This window comes from Argopecten irradians, chromosome 8 (assembly GCF_041381155.1).
Source record: "Argopecten irradians isolate NY chromosome 8, Ai_NY, whole genome shotgun sequence".
NCBI classification, from domain to species: Eukaryota; Metazoa; Mollusca; class Bivalvia; order Pectinida; family Pectinidae; genus Argopecten; species Argopecten irradians.
Window position 1 is genome coordinate 26,018,508 of NC_091141.1, and position 18,026 is coordinate 26,036,533.

The window sequence follows — 18,026 nt, forward strand, 5'->3', positions numbered from 1 at the left end:
TTCCATCATTTCCAGACAACCTTTAGATCAATGTGTACTTACGCTGCCCAGTTGTTTGTCTAATTAAAGTGACTGGGTACATACACATCATACTAATCTATCAAAATGTCACATAAAATTTTCAACAAATTATATGAAACTGAAAATATATATTTTTAATTTATAAAAAAACAAGGTTGTCCTATGATCAACATTTGAAACCATGAAACATTTGTATATATTTACATACTAGAAACATTTGGTGGAAAATATGCTATGGTGACACAATTATAATACAGTATAACTTAAAGATGCTCCATCGCTGACAAATAGTATTTTTTCACTATCAAAAACAGAAGCAGACCATTTAGTATTTTTCTTCAGTTTACAAAAGTTACTTACTTTACAAAATTACCACGTAACGTTTGCACCCTGGCTGCTAATCTTACCTTCAAGTACTGATTGGCCCAAAGGGCAATAAGGCAGAATTGGTTTGTAATGACCAACATGTTCTGAATACAGGTTAATTGAGACAGAATCCCTTAATATATTAACTTTCTAAATCCCCTATTGGGGCCCCCACAGAAACTGCCCTTCAGCTGTCAGATTCCAAGATTTATTCTTGTTCTGTTTCCCCTTCCCCCAAGGGTTGTTTATCGCCAAATTTAACACAATGCAAAATAGCAAAACTAAATTTTGAGGACAGATCCTCTATTTCCCCTATTGGGTACTGCCAATCTGGGGGATTAGCGCAGAGACAAAATTTATACACAAAGGTGATTCCCCTTCCCCCACCATGTTTTTATGGCCAAATTTGTAGTACAAAAATTAAGAAACTCTATCTAGTGATTAAAAATCTACATGTGTACTGGTAAATTGACATTGAGTATCAGGATCTTCCATCATTTCCAGACAGAACCTTTAGATCAATGTGTACTTATTACGCTGCCCAGTTGTTTGTCTAATTAAAGTGACTGGGTACATACACATCATACTAATCTATCAAAATGTCACATAAAATTTTCAACAAATTATATGAAACTGAAAATATATATTTTTAATTTATAAAAAAACAAGGTTGTCCTATGATCAACATTTGAAACCATGAAACACTTGTATATATTTACATACTAGAACATTTGGTGGAAAATATGCTATGGTGACACAATTATAATACAGTATAACTTAAAGATGCTCCATCGCTGACAAATGGTATTTTTTCACTATCAAAAACAGAAGCAGACCATTTAGTATTTTTCTTCAGTTACAAAAGTTACTTACTTTACACCATTACCACATTTGAAGAGTTTGAGCTTCTAATTTTACTTCAAGTACAAGAGGCCCAGAGGGCATGTAACGCTCACCTGGTTTGTAATGCCAAGTAATGTTCTGAATACAGGTTCATTGTTTCTTTTCTGAAGGAATTTTAATATTAACCTCTAAATCCCCTATTGGGCCCCACCCCTCCTGCCCCCAGGGGGTCAGAGCCAAAATTTATACAAGTTCTGTTCCCCTTCCCCCAAGGATGTTTGTGGCCAAATTTGGTCACAATCCAAGCAAAACTCTATGACTAGTAGCGATTTATAGGATTTACCTCTATTTCCCCTATTGGGCCCCACCCGTCCTGCCCTCGGGGGGGGGGGCAGAGTCAAAATTTATACAAGTTCTGTTCCCCTTCCCCCAAAGATGTTTTATGGCCAAATTTGGTTACAATCCATGCAGAACTCTATGACTAGTAGCGATTTAAAGGATTTACCTCTATTTCCCCTATTGGGCCCCGCCCCTCCTGCCCCCGGGGGGTCAGAGCCAAAATTTATACAAGTTCTGTTCCCCTTCCCCAAAGGATGCTTGTGGCCAAATTTGGTTACATTCCATTCAGAACTCTATGACTAGTAGCGATTTAAAGGATTTACCTCTATTACCCCTATTGGGCCCCGCCCCTCCTGCCCCCGGGGGATCAGAGCCAAAATTTATACAAGTTCTGTTCCCCTTCCCCCAAGGATGTTTGTGGCCAAATTTGGTTACAATTCATGTAGAGCTCTAGGACAAATAGAGATTTAAAGGATTTACCTCTATTTCCCCTATTGGGCCCCGCCCCTCCTGCCCCCGGGGGGTCAGAGCCAAAATTTATACAAGGTCTGTTCCCCCTCCCCCAAGGATGTTTGTGGCCAAATTTGGTTACATTCCATTCAGAACTCTATGACTAGTAGCGATTTAAAGGATTTACCTCTATTACCCCTATTGGGCCCCGCCCCTCCTGCCCCCGGGGGACCAGAGCCAAAATTTATACAAGTTCTGTTCCCCTTCCCCCAAGGATGTTTGTGGCCAAATTTGGTTACATTCCATTCAGAACTCTATGACTAGTAGCGATTTAAAGGATTTACCTCTATTTCCCCTACTCGGCCCCGCCCCTCCTGCCCCGGGGGATCTGAGCCAAAATTTATACAAGTTCTGTTCCCCTTCCCCCAAGGATGTTTGTGGCCAAATTTAGTTACATTCCATTCAGATCTCTATGACTAGTAGCGATTTAAAGGATTTACCTCTATTTCCCCTATTGGGCCCCGCCCCTCCTGCCCCCGGAGGACCAGAGCCAAAATTTATACAAGTTCTGTTCCCCTTACCCCAAGGATGTTTGTGGCCAAATTTGGTTACAATTCATGTAGAACTCTATGACTAGTAGCGATTTAAAGGATTTACCTCTATTTCCCCTATTGGGCCCCGCCCCTCCTGCCCCCGGGGGTCAGAGCCAAAATTTATACAAGTTCTGTTCCCCTTCCCCAAAGGATGTTTGTGGCCAAATTTGGTTACATTCCATTCAGAGCTCTATGACAAGTAGCGATTTAAAGGATTTACCTCTATTACCCCTATTGGGCCCCGCCCCTCCTGCCCCCTGGGGGTCAGAGCCAAAATTTATACAAGTTCTGTTCCCCTTCCCCCAAGGATGTTTGTGGCCAAATTTGGTTACATTCCATGCAGAACTCTATGACTAGTAGCGATTTAAAGGATTTACCTCTATTTCCCCTATTGGGCCCCGCCCCTCCTGCCCCCGGGGGACCAGAGCCAAAATTTATACAAGTTCTGTTCCCCTTCCCCAAAGGATGTTTGTGGCCAAATTTGGTTACATTCCATTCAGAGCTCTATGACAAGTAGCGATTTAAAGGATTTACCTCTATTACCCCTATTGGGCCCCGCCCCTCCTGCCCCCAGGGGGTCAGAGCCAAAATTTATACAAGTTCTGTTCCCCTTCCCCCAAGGATGTTTGTGGCCAAATTTGGTTACAATCCATGCAGAACTCTATGACTAGTAGCGATTTAAAGGAAATGTTGACAGACGGACGGACGACGGACGCTGCGCCATGACATAGCTCACCGGCCCTTCGGGCCAGGTGAGCTAAAAAAGTATCAAAAATAATTAATTGCATCCCGAAAAAATTCTGTGGCACTATATCCTATATGGAATGAAGCACTGATTACGCATGAACCAAAGGCAAAATAAATTATCTTATATTATTTTGGTGTTAACTAGACATATTTATACACAATTAAACACAGATTATTGTTCAAATGATGAATATCATTTATGCTCTGTCGGCGGTGGAGCATCTTTACTAACAAAACCGACCCTTGTCTAATCTGAATCCTTGTGTATTCAAATTATAAGTCAAAGTAAATTTGGCTGTGGCACAAGAGGTAACAACTGTCTCTGGGATAACTAATTACAATTGTTTATCCACATTGTTTTGGGATTTCCCATCCCTCTATTGTTGTATTGAAATTGCTTGTTGGCCAGTTTGTTTACTGATCAGTCCTTAACATTGTGTTGGCATGCACATGGCTAGCTAGGCCACATCAGAAACCTGCACAAGAAATTTTAGGAAGGCCCCCTTCTGCAATCAATAATTCAAATCAAGGATGGCGGCTCTTTTCCTGATTGTTTCCAAAATACAATACCGGTATGTATAACTATTAAAGCACCAATATAAAGAAACCCTACATACTAAAGTATGAATACTGAAAATATCCCTTCAGTACTTTCTGAGAAATAGTGATAACAAGAAAAGTTTACAGATGCACAAAGAAACAGTGGAAAAGCCTACAGATGAAGGGCAATTTAAAGAATCTATTATCTGATAATGATGGGCTGAATAATGTTGGTGGATACAGACATTGTCTATATATATATATATAGTATACACAATTTACTTGTGGCATACATGCAACTATATAGCGAAAATCTACACAGTGTTGCATGCGAGTAGGTATACAATCAGTTCTCTTGTTTGCCATCACCACAATTCACATTTCCTCAAGTAATCTTTGATCCAACGTCCTCAAACATCTCATTGAAATGACTGGGAAAGTCTACGGTAATTTTACGAGTAAAAACTCACACAATAAAATAACACTGTACTTGTGTTATGTGACACAGCATTGACTTGTTCGGCATCATCCACAACCCTTGGCTGGCTACTACTAGCAAGGCATGCAGCTGATACCCAGTAAAAGGAACATTGCAACAGGCAGTTAATATCCATGGATTATAGGTCACTGACAATGGAAACTTCATCCTGATGAATCTGGTTCTTTATCCTCTAAACTCAAAATGAAATCCCACTCTTCTGAAACGAAACAAAAAAAATTAGAAATTATTTTATGTGTTGTTTGGTCCTGCTTTGCCATTAAGTTCAGTATTTGACAGAGCACACAAGAATAGAATCACATGGAACATTGTGTAATTTTATAAATCGGCAAAACATTAACAATCTACCATATATATCTCTTATAACAAAATAAGTAAATCCTGCCTTACCAACCACCCCAGTATAAAAATCAAAGTACTGAAAGTACTGTGCGGTAAAACTTCTGGATGATAGGAGTTGATTCGAGTGTTAAAGATTGATAAGTCAATGGTTATATTATCAGTATAACTGCAAATTGGAAAACGATCCAAAGAAAACAGGACTTAAACTAAGGCTGAAAAACTAATACAAATAATTGTTTTTTATTTGGTCGTAATAATTTATCACATTGATTTATTTTCTCACATTTTGTACAGGTCCAGTTATTCTAAATACACATAATGCATTTCAGTGCAGAACCTTCAATCAAAGAGGAAGTATTTATGTTGTCAAGTTTATATTATTTACTGGTTATATTATATAAAATCTCATATAATGTTTAAGCAATACCGTACACGTATTTGACCTTTAATGACTAATATGAATGACATCAAGGATTTCCTTTTTAACAAAAATGTATCTAGCAAGTTTAAGAACACCATACTATCTATAACTACAAAAATTAATGGTTGTCAGACCGTGTAACATATATAACTAACGTATATTGTCATAAAGGATGACTTTCATGCTTCATAACTTCACTAATACTACTTTGGCAACATATCAGGGAGAAAGAGGGGAAAGAGAGGGAAAGAGAGAAATAAATCTCTGTCAGCTATCAGCTGTTTTCCATATATATGCTTTATCAAGTTTCAAGTACATGAATGTATATCTATTAACTATAAAACTAAATAACCTGAGTTAATTAACTAAACGACATGTAAATGGCACGAAGGATGATTTTTGTCAAAACATGTTAATATTTTTTCTCTATGTCTATCAAGTTTGTAGTACATCACAACATATATTCTAACAAACGGTAACGGCACGAGTTACCTAAATGACAGATATTGTCATCAGTGTCCTTTTCTAATAACAATTTGTAAATATCTTCCTATTAAACATCATGGAAAGTTGTTCAGCAAAATTTGGAGCAAGGATAGGTCCAAAATTCGGATCGCAAATTCACTCAGAAATTTTACTTTGACATGATAGTTTACTTTGAAATTTGTCTATTGGTTCCAAAACTGTTTTCATAAGGCTTGGACATGATAATTTACATTGAAATATGAATATTGGTAGAAAAACTGTTCTTATAAGGCTTGGTTCAAGAAAAACATAATTGTAGTATATAATTTAATGAAGGATAGTGACACGCTTACTTTTTACTGTTTTGATGAATTGATACAAATCTATCAGATTAGTACTAATTTTGTGGAAAATCACGGTTTTATTATCTGCTATCAGAGAATACCTGAATTAGGCTGACTCTGAAATATGTCAAGTTTGTTTCCTACTTACATCAAATATTTCATATTGATCTGTACAATGTTATGAAAAAATAACATAACTCCTACTGGGAGGAGAAGATGGGAAGACTTAATTAGTCCAGTCGAATCATTTGAAATGGGTTGATATTTCTAAAATTTCCTTTACAGTAACGAAAATTATAAGCTTCAGTGGTTTCAATATAAATTATAGCAGATTAACTCAGCAATTTTACTTTGACATGATAATCTACTTTGAAAAAACATTGATGTTACAAATTATATAAGTACATTTGCCTAGTACAGAATAGTACGTACATGTATTACAATTTCATTTATATTTTAAACACCTCCAAATTTTTTCATTTAATTTGCATAAACAACCAAACGATAAAATTTCGTTATAAAATGACACTTAATCCTCTAAACAATAGAACAGCCAACTCTAGATCACTGCTTATTGTTTTGATGTGGTCATGATCAATGTATCACACCTTCACGCTTGGCTGCACACTGCTACAGATACGAAGAGATGTATATATGGGGTGGTTATCTATCCTATAATCTTTGAAATATTTTTCTCGAAAACCCAGCTCCCTACCGCTCCGAACCGCTGTAAATGAAAATGTGTATGAGCAAGGGACGTCAGAAACATTATATAACATGTGTTGAGAATATGTATAACAGTATTTACATTAAAACCTATCTACCGGGTATTAAAACCACCCAGTGGTCTGAGTAAAAGTGGTCTTAATAGCGAGGTGGTCTTAATTCTGAGGTGGACCAGGTTTCTTCTATGATCATGACGATCAAGAACAGAAACTCTGTATCCTAGCTGACCGGTACATAATATATGTACTGTATTTTTGTTTCAAAATTGAAATTTTATGAAAAATGCAATATACATGTATATATAAATGTATATTATATATATTTTTTTAATTTTTTGTTCATTTTTTTGCATTTAACACATTTACAAATACATGGGACATCAACATAAACTTGACATGACATATACATTACATTTATATAAAAAAAAACATAAGAAACATAACATAGCATGCTGAGTATGTACATGTACGTGTGGGGAAAAAACCAGTTTGATATATTTTGGTTAAGATAAATTTGCAAATTACTATATTTGATCAATTAGTTTTGTCGGCCATTAGAATCTTAATCATATCATATTTTAATGCATGCGTATCTAATCAAAACCAATAATTTACAAATATTTTTTAAAGTTTGATAAATTAGGGACATACAATGACTATACCATTTATTTCTAGAGCATAGACATATTTTTTCATTAAATTAAGTTAATGGTGTGTGCTTACTTAAATCTTAAACTGAATTTCACTGAAGTAATTGTTGACAATCTAAATGAAAATACTTTTTCTAGACATTACTTTCTATTATGTTTTAATTATAATTCAAATACATATCGTTAGTTTAATCAGAGATTTAGATAGTAATTAAATTTTCTATGTCTCTGGTTTAATTATCACATAGTATCACCTGAGGTAAATGAGAATCTATGTGTTTTAAAATTGGTATTGATCTGTGTAATTTATTATAAAATATTTACGTAAATCGATTTTAATTATCCCGCTATGTGCAATGATTGGTCAAATAATAACTTACGATCACAATAGGTAAAGTGTTTGAAAGACTACTGTGCAATAGTCAAGCGTACTTTTAACTAATGCAAAACACCGGTTGTTTACCGCAACAAAATAGATGACACATCTATTGAAATGAGATGATTGGCCTACGGTACTTCATAAATATCTGAAATAAGATCAATATATCTCATACATTAAAGAATTTTAATTCCATTGGCGTTACACGTATGAGAAAGAACTGTCTAAATCGTTCGATCTCGCCACCAGGGCTAGCGAAAGAACGTTGCATTACTTGTGGTTTCGATTACGTCAACTGCCAGTCACAAGTATGCAAATGATGGCGATTAACACTCTCCTAGTATAGGTAGATAATCTGATAATTAGGTCGACGGAAACAAAAGACTGACTGATGTACCTGCGGGTAGTTGTTCACGGGTTGCTGCGTGCGGGAAGGTGAGGCACAGCGAGGTGTGAAGTCACATGTGCCTGTGGTCATAATCAAAGGGTCAATTAGTGTTAATTTAGTGGTCGTTGGGACTATGAAAATTGGTCGTAAAACGGAATAGCGGTGTGATTGTATTTCTGAAGAGAAAAAAAATCGGAACTGAAAATAAGTGGCCGTAATAGTGGGATGTTCGTAATTTAGTGTATATGCTATACATGTCTATGTTTGGAATAAACTTTTGGAAAATAAAAATAAAATAAAACAAAAATAAATATAAAGACAAAATAAAAGAATATTTTCAAGCATGGTGAATTAACAACAAATAAAAATATGAAATAAAGAAAATAAAAATAATCTGCCGACGATAAGGGTTGAACCCGGGTCGTCAGTATAGAAAGCGCAGGACCTACCACGACACCACTTGTATCTGTTGATTTCTTCGTGAATATCATTAAGTTAATAATGAAATGCAGTTCACTATATTTTCTTATTTTCTTCGCAATCAACTTAAAATGATATTGATGCTGCTGAATAAGTTTACAGAATGCTTCTAAACTAGTTTATATTGTATCTGGGTGCAAATTACTACTACATATACCACAAATGTGTGGTTATTCAGTTTATTCTTCACGACACCAGCCGGGGAAAAAGCTAGTTCCAGAATTGCGATCACAATACTGGTAAAACCAGTTTTACTGTAATCACCTACTAATGAGACCACTTCTCTAGAGTCCTAAGTGACTACTGGTAATTTCAACAAATTTCAAGTCAACCTGTGGTGAGTGAGTATAAAGCCAAAGACTTGGCTAGTATATAAAAAACTATTAAATCTTTTATTTGTCTTTAAAGACAGGTTTGACTGTACACAAAATGTAACAAATAATTGTGTAATGCATATGTACAATTACATGTACAAGTATATGCATGTCACAATGGAAAATTCAACAAAAGGTTGCTGAATTGAAGTCTTTGTACTGACTCAACCGCAAAACCTTAAATTTGAATTGTTTTTTATCCAGTAATTTGAGTTTAGTTACTTAACAAGAGGAATCTTAGTGCCTATTAATCTGATCTGCATCTCAGAGGAAAGAGGGATACGTTCTTCTTATTTCTAAAATTCTTCGAACAAACGAGAAGATATACATAAATACATGACTGTATAAAAGAGTAAATGGTTTCCGATTGTAAAATCGATGATTAATCAATATGTTGGTTTTGAGACATAGTGGGTAAAGTGCAAATTACTGTTGATTTGTTTGACCTTCCGGAGGTTGTGACGTCATATTTTGACACAATTCTTGGGACATCAAAATCACTGGAAGGTGGAACTGATCGACGCTAAATTGTACTCTAACCACGTTGTTTTGGAATCTTGAAACCTCTGTATTGATTATCAATTGTGATTTTACGAACACATTCAAGACTATACAAACATCGTCACTCACTCGGCAACTTACAAGGGAGGCAATCCCTAAATTCTGAAGACACATACCTTTGGTAAGTGGCTGTACTGAAAGACGAGCCCTTGTAAACAGGGCTAGATTAGACAGGGGACCACCAGAATCTTTATGTTTTAGAAATAACTGTTTTAGCTCTGTCAGTGGTATAAACCTCTTCAGCATCCTCTCAAACTTCACATCAACCATGAACAATCGTGGACTCTCCTTCTTGGCAGACCTACAAAAACATTCATTAATCTGATGGATTTATAAGCAATAAACATCTCTCCTAATTCCTTCAAACACCAAACAGAGCAAGGACATGGGTATACTGTGTAATATACAATTTATATCAAGTTCATGGCAAAGGATAAAGAAAATCCTAATACTTTTTTAGCTGAAAAGCCAGGCATTTTATGATATTTTAAGAAAAAGAATTGAAAGCAATACTGTAGTAGTGATTATTTTAACACATTAGACATTTGATGTAAACATTTGGCCATTTTTCTGTATTCCTAAATAAATAAATCGGGGTCAAAGAAGTAATATCAACAGGATTTTCCAGATGACACGGGATCAAATCAAACGTAAGTTTATTAATAAATTTATTAATAAATTTACATAAATTCATAAATAAATCAGAATACATTATACTCAGTGGGGTATTTGTGATCAGGTTTTTATATGCAATTAGATTTAAAATATTATAAAATTGTGCATCTTATATAATAACTGTATACCAACTTATTTTAGCAGCAACTTATTTCCCGTTTTCATGCCTATTTTAACGTGGTGACTTGATTTCACAATTATGTTAGAGTCAAAAGGTTCTCCTGTTACTTTTGCCTCAAGCTTTTTCATAATTTCGTTATTTCTACTAGCCTTTGAAATTTATGAGCTGGTTTACGATAATAAAAAATTTCTGAACTGGCCTCATATATGTACTTACGCATCATAATGGATGTCTTTAGGATCAAACTGGGTGTGGTCAGGATAACTGACCACGTCCAGTGAACTGGCCTCATATATGTACTTACCCATCATAATGGATGTCTTTAGGATCAAACTGGGTGTGGTCAGGATAACTGACCACGTCCAGTGAACTGGCCTCATATATGTACTTACCCATCATAATGGATGTCTTTAGGATCAAACTGGGTGTGGTCAGGATAACTGACCACGTCCAGTGAACTGGCCTCATATATGTACTTACGCATCATAATGGATGTCTTTAGGATCAAACTGGGTGTGGTCAGGATAACTGAACACGTCCAGCAAACTGGCCTCATATATGTACTTACGCATCATAATGGATGTCTTTAGGATCAAACTGGGTGTGGTCAGGATAACTGACCACGTCCAGTGAACTGGCCTCATATATGTACTTACCCATCATAATGGATGTCTTTAGGATCAAACTGGGTGTGGTCAGGATAACTGACCACGTCCAGAGAACTAGCCTCATATATGTACTTACCCATCATAATGAATGTCTTTAGGATCAAACTGGGTGTGGTCAGGATAACTGACCACGTCCAGTGAACTAGCCTCATATATTTACTTACGCATCATAATGGATGTCTTTAGGATTCAAACTGGGTGTGGTCAGGATAACTGACCACGTCCAGAGAACTAGCCTCATATATTTACTTACGCATCATAATGGATGTCTTTAGGATCAAAAGGGTGTGGTCAGGATAACTGACCACGTCCAGTGAACTAGCCTCATATATTTACTTACGCATCATAATGGATGTCTTTAGGATCAAACTGGGTGTGGTCAGGATAACTCTCCTTTACAATCTACAAAACAATTGAGAATTAAAAACAAATTTCTACTAGACAATAATATACAAGGTAATACATTCTTATAGATGGAACCTAATTATTGTATATATTGTTTGCTATAAGTTGGGCATTAATCCATCAATGCAATACATTACATCTCAACTTGAAATCAGCAAATAAGAAATAATCTACCAAAAAAATAAAGTTTACCAACTGATTTTAGAAAATTTGATAAACAATGCTTTTTGTTTTTGTTTTACATCCTATTAACAGCCAGGTACATTTACCATGTTAAGAAAGTGTAGGAAAACTGGAGTAGCCAAAGAACAAAAGGCCCAGACGGCCTGTATCGCTCACCTGGTTTGTAATGGTTCTGAATACAGGATCACTGTTTATTTTCTGAAGGAATTATCCTATTGAGCCCCACCACTCTTTCTACTCCAGGAGGTCAGAGCCAAAATGAATACAAATTCTGTTCCCCTTCCCCAAAGGATGTTCCTGGCCAAATTTGCTTCCATGCAGAACTATATCACTAGTAACGATTCAAAGGATTTACCTCTATTTCTCCTATTGGGCCACACCCCTCCTGCCCCAGGTGGGTCAGAGCCAAAATTTATACAAACTCTGTTCCCCTTCCCCCAAGGATGTTTCTGGGCAAAGTTGGTTAGAATCCATGTAGTACTCTATGACTAGTATCGATTTAAAGGATTTACCTCTATTTCATCTATTGGGTTCCACCTCTCCTGCCCCAGGGGGGTCCAGAGCCAAAATTTATACAAACTCTGTTCCTTTTCCCCCAAGGATGTTTCTGGCCAAATTTGGTTATAATCCATGCAGAACTCTATGATCAGTAGCATAAGCTTCATAACCACCAAATTATGATCAGTAATCAGACGTAGTATTCAAATTAAAACCAGAAGTGGAGGGCTAGAGGTAATGTGTCAACACCCAATTAACCACTTGGCTATCACAGCCCCAATAAACCATCGTCGGGGACCCACGGTTGATTGCACTACACTACGCTACACTTATCACCCGTGGGACAGCTCGATCTCGGAGCACCGCATTTGTCAAGGGCCATCTGATTGGCCCCGTCATATTTTCCTGCCAATTTTTTAGCCAATGAGATTGCAGGTAACATATATACGCTTCACAGAAGCTGTACATACCTTAAAAACTTGTATAATTTGCGCACCAGTGTAATTTGCGCAGGTACTTTTTAGGACTGAAAATGCAGAAAAAAATCTACTATCAGATTGATAAACAATGCTTTTTGTTTTTGTTTTACATCCTATTAACAGCCAGGTACATTTACCATGTTAAGAAAGTGTAGGAAAACTGGAGTAGCCAAAGAACAAAAGGCCCAGACGGCCTGTATCGCTCACCTGGTTTGTAATGGTGTAATGTTCTGAATACAGGATCACTGTTTATTTTCTGAAGGAATTATCCTATTGGGCCCCACCACTCTTTCTACTCCAGGAGATCAGAGCCAAAATGAATACAAATTCTGTTCCCCTTCCCCAAAGGATGTTCCTGGCTAAATTTGCTTCCATGCAGAACTATATCACTAGTAGTGATTCAAGGATTTACCTCTATTTCTCCTATTGGGCCACACCCCTCCTGCCCCAGGTGGGTCAGAGCCAAAATTTATACAAACTCTGTTCCCCTTCCCCCAAGGATGTTTCTGGGCAAAGTTGGTTAGAATCCATGTAGTACTCTATGACTAGTAGCGATTTAAAGGATTTACCTCTATGTCATCTATTGGGTTCCACCTCTCCTGCCCCAGGGGGGTCCAGAGCCAAAATTTATACAAACTCTGTTCCTCTTCCCCCAAGGATGTTTCTGGCCAAATTTGGTTATAATCCATGCAGAACTCTATGATCAGTAGCATAAGCTTCATAACCACCAAATTATGATCAGTATCAGACATAGTATTCAACTTAAAACCAGAAGTGGAGGGCTAGAGGTAATATGTCAACACCCAATTAACCACTTGGCTATCACAGCCCCAATAAACCATCGTTGGAGACCCACGGTTGGTTGCACTACACTACGCTACACTTATCACCCGTGGGACAGCTCGATCTCGGAGCACTGCATTTGTCAAAGGCCATCTGATTGGCCCCGACATATTTTCCTGCCAAGGTTTTAGCCAATGAGATTGCAGGTAACATATATACGCTTCACAGAAGCTGTACATAAACAACATTGATATACATGAATATTCTGCCTCCAAACTGAAGAGTTCTCATTTTAAAAGAGTTATGTTGATTGGTTTCTATTTATAGAGTGATGTGATTGAAGAGGTGCTCTGAGATTGAGCTGTCCCACAGGTGATAAGTGTAGCATAGTGGTAATGCAATCAACCATGGGTCTCCGACAATGCAATAAACAATTGTAAGTTATGTTTTAGTATCTACTTACTTCACAAACAGCAGCAATGCCAGGGATCTTAGTGTTACTGTGATAGAAGAACATTTTCTGCCCAACCTTCATATCATCTCTCATAAAGTTCCGTGCCTGCAAAAACAATACCAATTTAAAACTTATTTTAAAGTATACTACTAGAACTGAACAGCAAATGGCTACCAAATTAAATTTCTCCAATACCCCTCATTGACCGATTGTCAGACAGTATATGTAGTGATCAAATGTGGTTTGGGCATACAATTTACATAAAAATTCAAAATAGTAAAAGAAATACATCAGTTATCTCCCATTAATAATATTTAATTATTATCTTTCATAATCCAAAGTCATCATACTGTAATCAATCCATTATCAATTAAAATCGAAAATCGCCCCAACACTAATAAGTATAAAGATCATTTTCCTCTGTCTTTAGCCTCTATTCTGCATTTGCATATTACAGAGTTATCTGCCCTTACGGGTAGGTATCGATTGTGACATCATGCGATACTTTTTGGAGAAACCAACGTAAATTAAACTCACAAAATAATGACGTCACATGTACATTGAATACATACCCGCAAGGGAGCTAACTCTGTAACATCCAAAGACGGAATAGAGAGGTTTGACAGTATCATTACGTATTTATAGTTATCCACCACTCTGTCTCTATTCTATACATACCTGGTAGTTCCTTACTCCATCCCAACATGCTGTTTGATCCTCACATGCCTTTAGGTCATCGATTCCAAACTAAAAACAAAAACAACTATCTTATTCAGGAGTTCTAAAATTCTGGATATATCTAAAATTAGGAAAATTTCCTAACAAGAAGTCCAGGGGCCTCATATATGGCACTAGAGTTCTGATACAGAATGTTACAAAGATGTTTCGGCTCCATATACACATGCATCTACCAGTCTCTTGATGTCATTCAGGACTAATGTGTGTAAATACAGAACCCTGAAAAATGTAACAAACAAGATCAAGGCCGATGGCCCAACAGTCATCTGATTATTGGCTCGACACAAACATCGTGGTATACAAATTAAAGTATGTATACACTATAGTATCCTCGATACTCCAGGGGTTACTATAGGTGATGTTATATCCACCCCTGGACTACATACATAGTAAAACTAAAGACAACAAAACAGGTAATTCAGTCATTCAATGTACATCAAATGAATTATATTATGGTCCTATACACACATGGTTGACTATGTTGCTTTGAAGCTGGGCTTTGCTCTCTCTGTAGTCTTCAAATTAAGTCTTTGTTGGCCTGCGATTGATTCAGATTTGTTCCACTGATGAGCTGCCTTTTACTATGAGACATTCAATTTAACAACCTTGGTTAATCTAGCCCTTCATTTGGCAAGCTTAATTTGTTATATAAACAATTTGTCAATAACTATTAGCGTTAATGAGTACTTAGTACTTGTATAGTTATATATTGACAAATTGTTTCAAGATTTAAGCCTATTTGACCCATATGTGACCTTGAATAAAGGTCACAGTCATTGATTTGAACAAACTTGGTAGCCCTTCATCCCAGCATGCTACGTACATGCCCAAAACCAGGTCTCTAGGCCTCTTAGTTATCAAGAAGAAGGTTTTAGCTTAATTTTGACTCTGTGGTGACATTGAATGTCAAGGTAATGCATATCGTATAAACACACACAAATTATATGGTAGTCTCAGGGTGCTACAGGCCAAATATCAGGTCTCGATCCCTCTTAGTTACAGCATGAATTGAGAGACATTAAGTTGTTTTAAAGATTTGCTACAGCTGATATTCTGTCTTACAAATTAGTTACTGGTACCTCTTGCAGATTGGTATTCATAGTGATCAATATTCAATATGATTATTTTACGCTCGCAAAACAGATGACATTACAATCAATACTTACCCACAAGGGCAGATAGTATCTATAATATACAAAAACGGAATAATGGCAAAATAATTCACCTTCACATCTACACCTTTCTCTATACGACTATCAGGTTCAGATTTCATCAGCCAGTATGTATAGCATTTTGGTTTCTGCCCAGAGGTGGCTGTACTCGTCAAAGCTGATGTGTCTTCTTTTGTTTTCTCCTCATGATCAACTCCTCTCTTCCTTTTCATACCTACAAGAATAGATTAAGGCATCAGTGAGACCATACATATATGTAGGTGTTATTAAGCACGCTGTTTAAGTCAAAGACCCACTGTAGACTAATACATTTGCGGGTCTTTGACTTAGCAGTGTGCTAAACACCCTATGGTGAGCTAAACTATCCATTCCTTGACACTCTAGGGGGTTACTATCACTGATGTTGTGACTTGTGTAAAATGCCTGTACTCTATCCCAGCTAACAGAGTTACGTTCGTCCGACGTCATTTTCAGTCGGCTAGGTCGCAGTCGGATTTCTTATGTTTCGTCGACGTTGGACAAACGTCGACGTTTTTCTCTTGAAGATAAAGTAAATGCACGACGTTTAGCCAACGTTGGTTCAACCACTTAAAATTCTTAACGTCAGTTTCAAATGATGAAACACTAATGTTGCCGAGACGATGGAGCAACGTTTGAAATATAACCGTTAAACACATTTTTTAGGGGCTATAATATTAACTTTTATAAAAATCTCTGTTTTAGAGACCTTTTAAATCTGTAACTAACCCCTATAATTAAACATCTCCAACACATACATATATACTAGTATATACTTCACAGATACCCCTGTGTACAAAACATACACAATACGCCTAACTCCCAAAGTGTTATCGGATTCTCATGGGAGGGGGTCAGTTTAGCGCCATAGTACAGCGAGCGCGGTTATCCTTTATCAATTGTTTTATAGTGGGTGAGGCCACAGCAACATTTAAATTTCCTGCCGACAGAACAAGACTGCAGCTGACACAGTGCTCATCTGTGACGATCGTGAGTACTTTTGCATGTTGATTTTAGAAGTTTTAACTTCTATATCCTTATAATAATTATACACCTAATTGTACAGATATGTTTTAGGAATGTAATATGATAAATATATTTGGTGGTGTTTATAGAAAGATGTTTTATAACCACCTAGTTTGCCTTGGTGAGTTTATCAACGTACATAAATTTATTGTAACAAAGCCTATGTATTATACATACCGTAGTACACTCAGTTTAAAATCACGACTTTTTTATATTGACACATAGGTTTATTTATATACAGAATTCCAAAATGGAGATGTCATTTGTATTTACATGTAATTATGTGTTGCTATACATTTATATTTTCCAGTTATATTTTACCGTTATTTGGTGATGCGTCTACGATTTAATTATCATGTGACTCTCAAAATGGCGGTTGCATGCAACTGTTGTACATACAGAAATGACACTTTCCTAAGTTATAATTATTATTATTGTACTTATGAATAACATCTTTCCATTTACAGTGGAAGAAGCGGATGACAGAAGCATTTCTGTGGGACAAGACAGTGACTCTTGAGTACAGCAGTGAATGAAGTTGTGGTGATACATTAAAAGCATTAAAACTTTTTTTGCTGTGTTTGTTATTATTTTCAATGGAAAATTAGGTCTATATACATATCTGATTAACGTTGGAAAGCCGTCGAAAGCAGTTACAACATGACGTTGGAACAATGTCTGGCAATGTTATCAAAACGTCGGGATCCGACGTCTGGACAACGTAGATCTGTTGGACAAAAATACGTCGGTGAAATGTCATCATCTGACGTTGGGCCCACCTAGTGACATGCATTGGGCCAACGTCTGTCCGACGTGTTGCTACTAGCTGGGATATCTCATAGTAAAATTGGAGGAAATAGCTAGACACATGTAATTTGTACGCAGGTGTTCCGTTAAGGCCAGATTTCAATTAACACTCCTTCAACCTATATTAATTTGGATGCATTCCAAATGAAGAACAATGCATTTAGTAAATCGGGCCAGGTGTATAGAGGATGCAGCGAGCCTCCATTCCAAAACCAAATGAAATAATTAAAGGTTTTTTTTCAATTATTATTATCCGGATTAATTCATAATGAATGCGTAAAAAAGTTCAAATGTCGTGTTTTAAGCTACTCGTGGAATGTAGCGAGAAATCCACTAAACCTCGTTCTTTTCGGGGCATATTGAAAATCGGCTTTCCAATGTTTACAATCTTCTTCAGAACACGTGTTTGATACCCGCGCATTTCCCGCAAACTTGACAGCTTCCGGTCGGAAGTAAAGTTTGCGCATGCGTA

General features: G+C 36.7%; 1 protein-coding gene across 2 annotated transcripts; it reads right to left on the reverse strand.

The window, feature by feature from the left end:
• Window positions 1–1,021: 1,021 nt before the first annotated feature.
• Window positions 1,022–17,991, reverse strand: LOC138329983 (thymocyte nuclear protein 1-like). Of its 2 annotated transcripts, none has more exons than XM_069277298.1 (7): window positions 17,894–17,991; window positions 15,757–15,917; window positions 14,472–14,540; window positions 13,803–13,898; window positions 11,332–11,393; window positions 9,644–9,828; window positions 1,022–4,597 (listed from the first exon to the last, which is right to left on the reverse strand). In XM_069277298.1, exons 1-7 carry the CDS (start codon window positions 17,973–17,975, stop codon window positions 4,542–4,544), a joined length of 711 nt encoding a protein of 236 aa, XP_069133399.1. In that variant the 5' UTR covers window positions 17,976–17,991; the 3' UTR covers window positions 1,022–4,541. The 2 variants fall into 2 exon arrangements, with proteins under 2 accessions (XP_069133399.1, XP_069133398.1); XM_069277297.1 differs by lacking the exon at window positions 17,894–17,991 and adding an exon at window positions 17,366–17,833.
• Window positions 17,992–18,026: the final 35 nt, after the last annotated feature.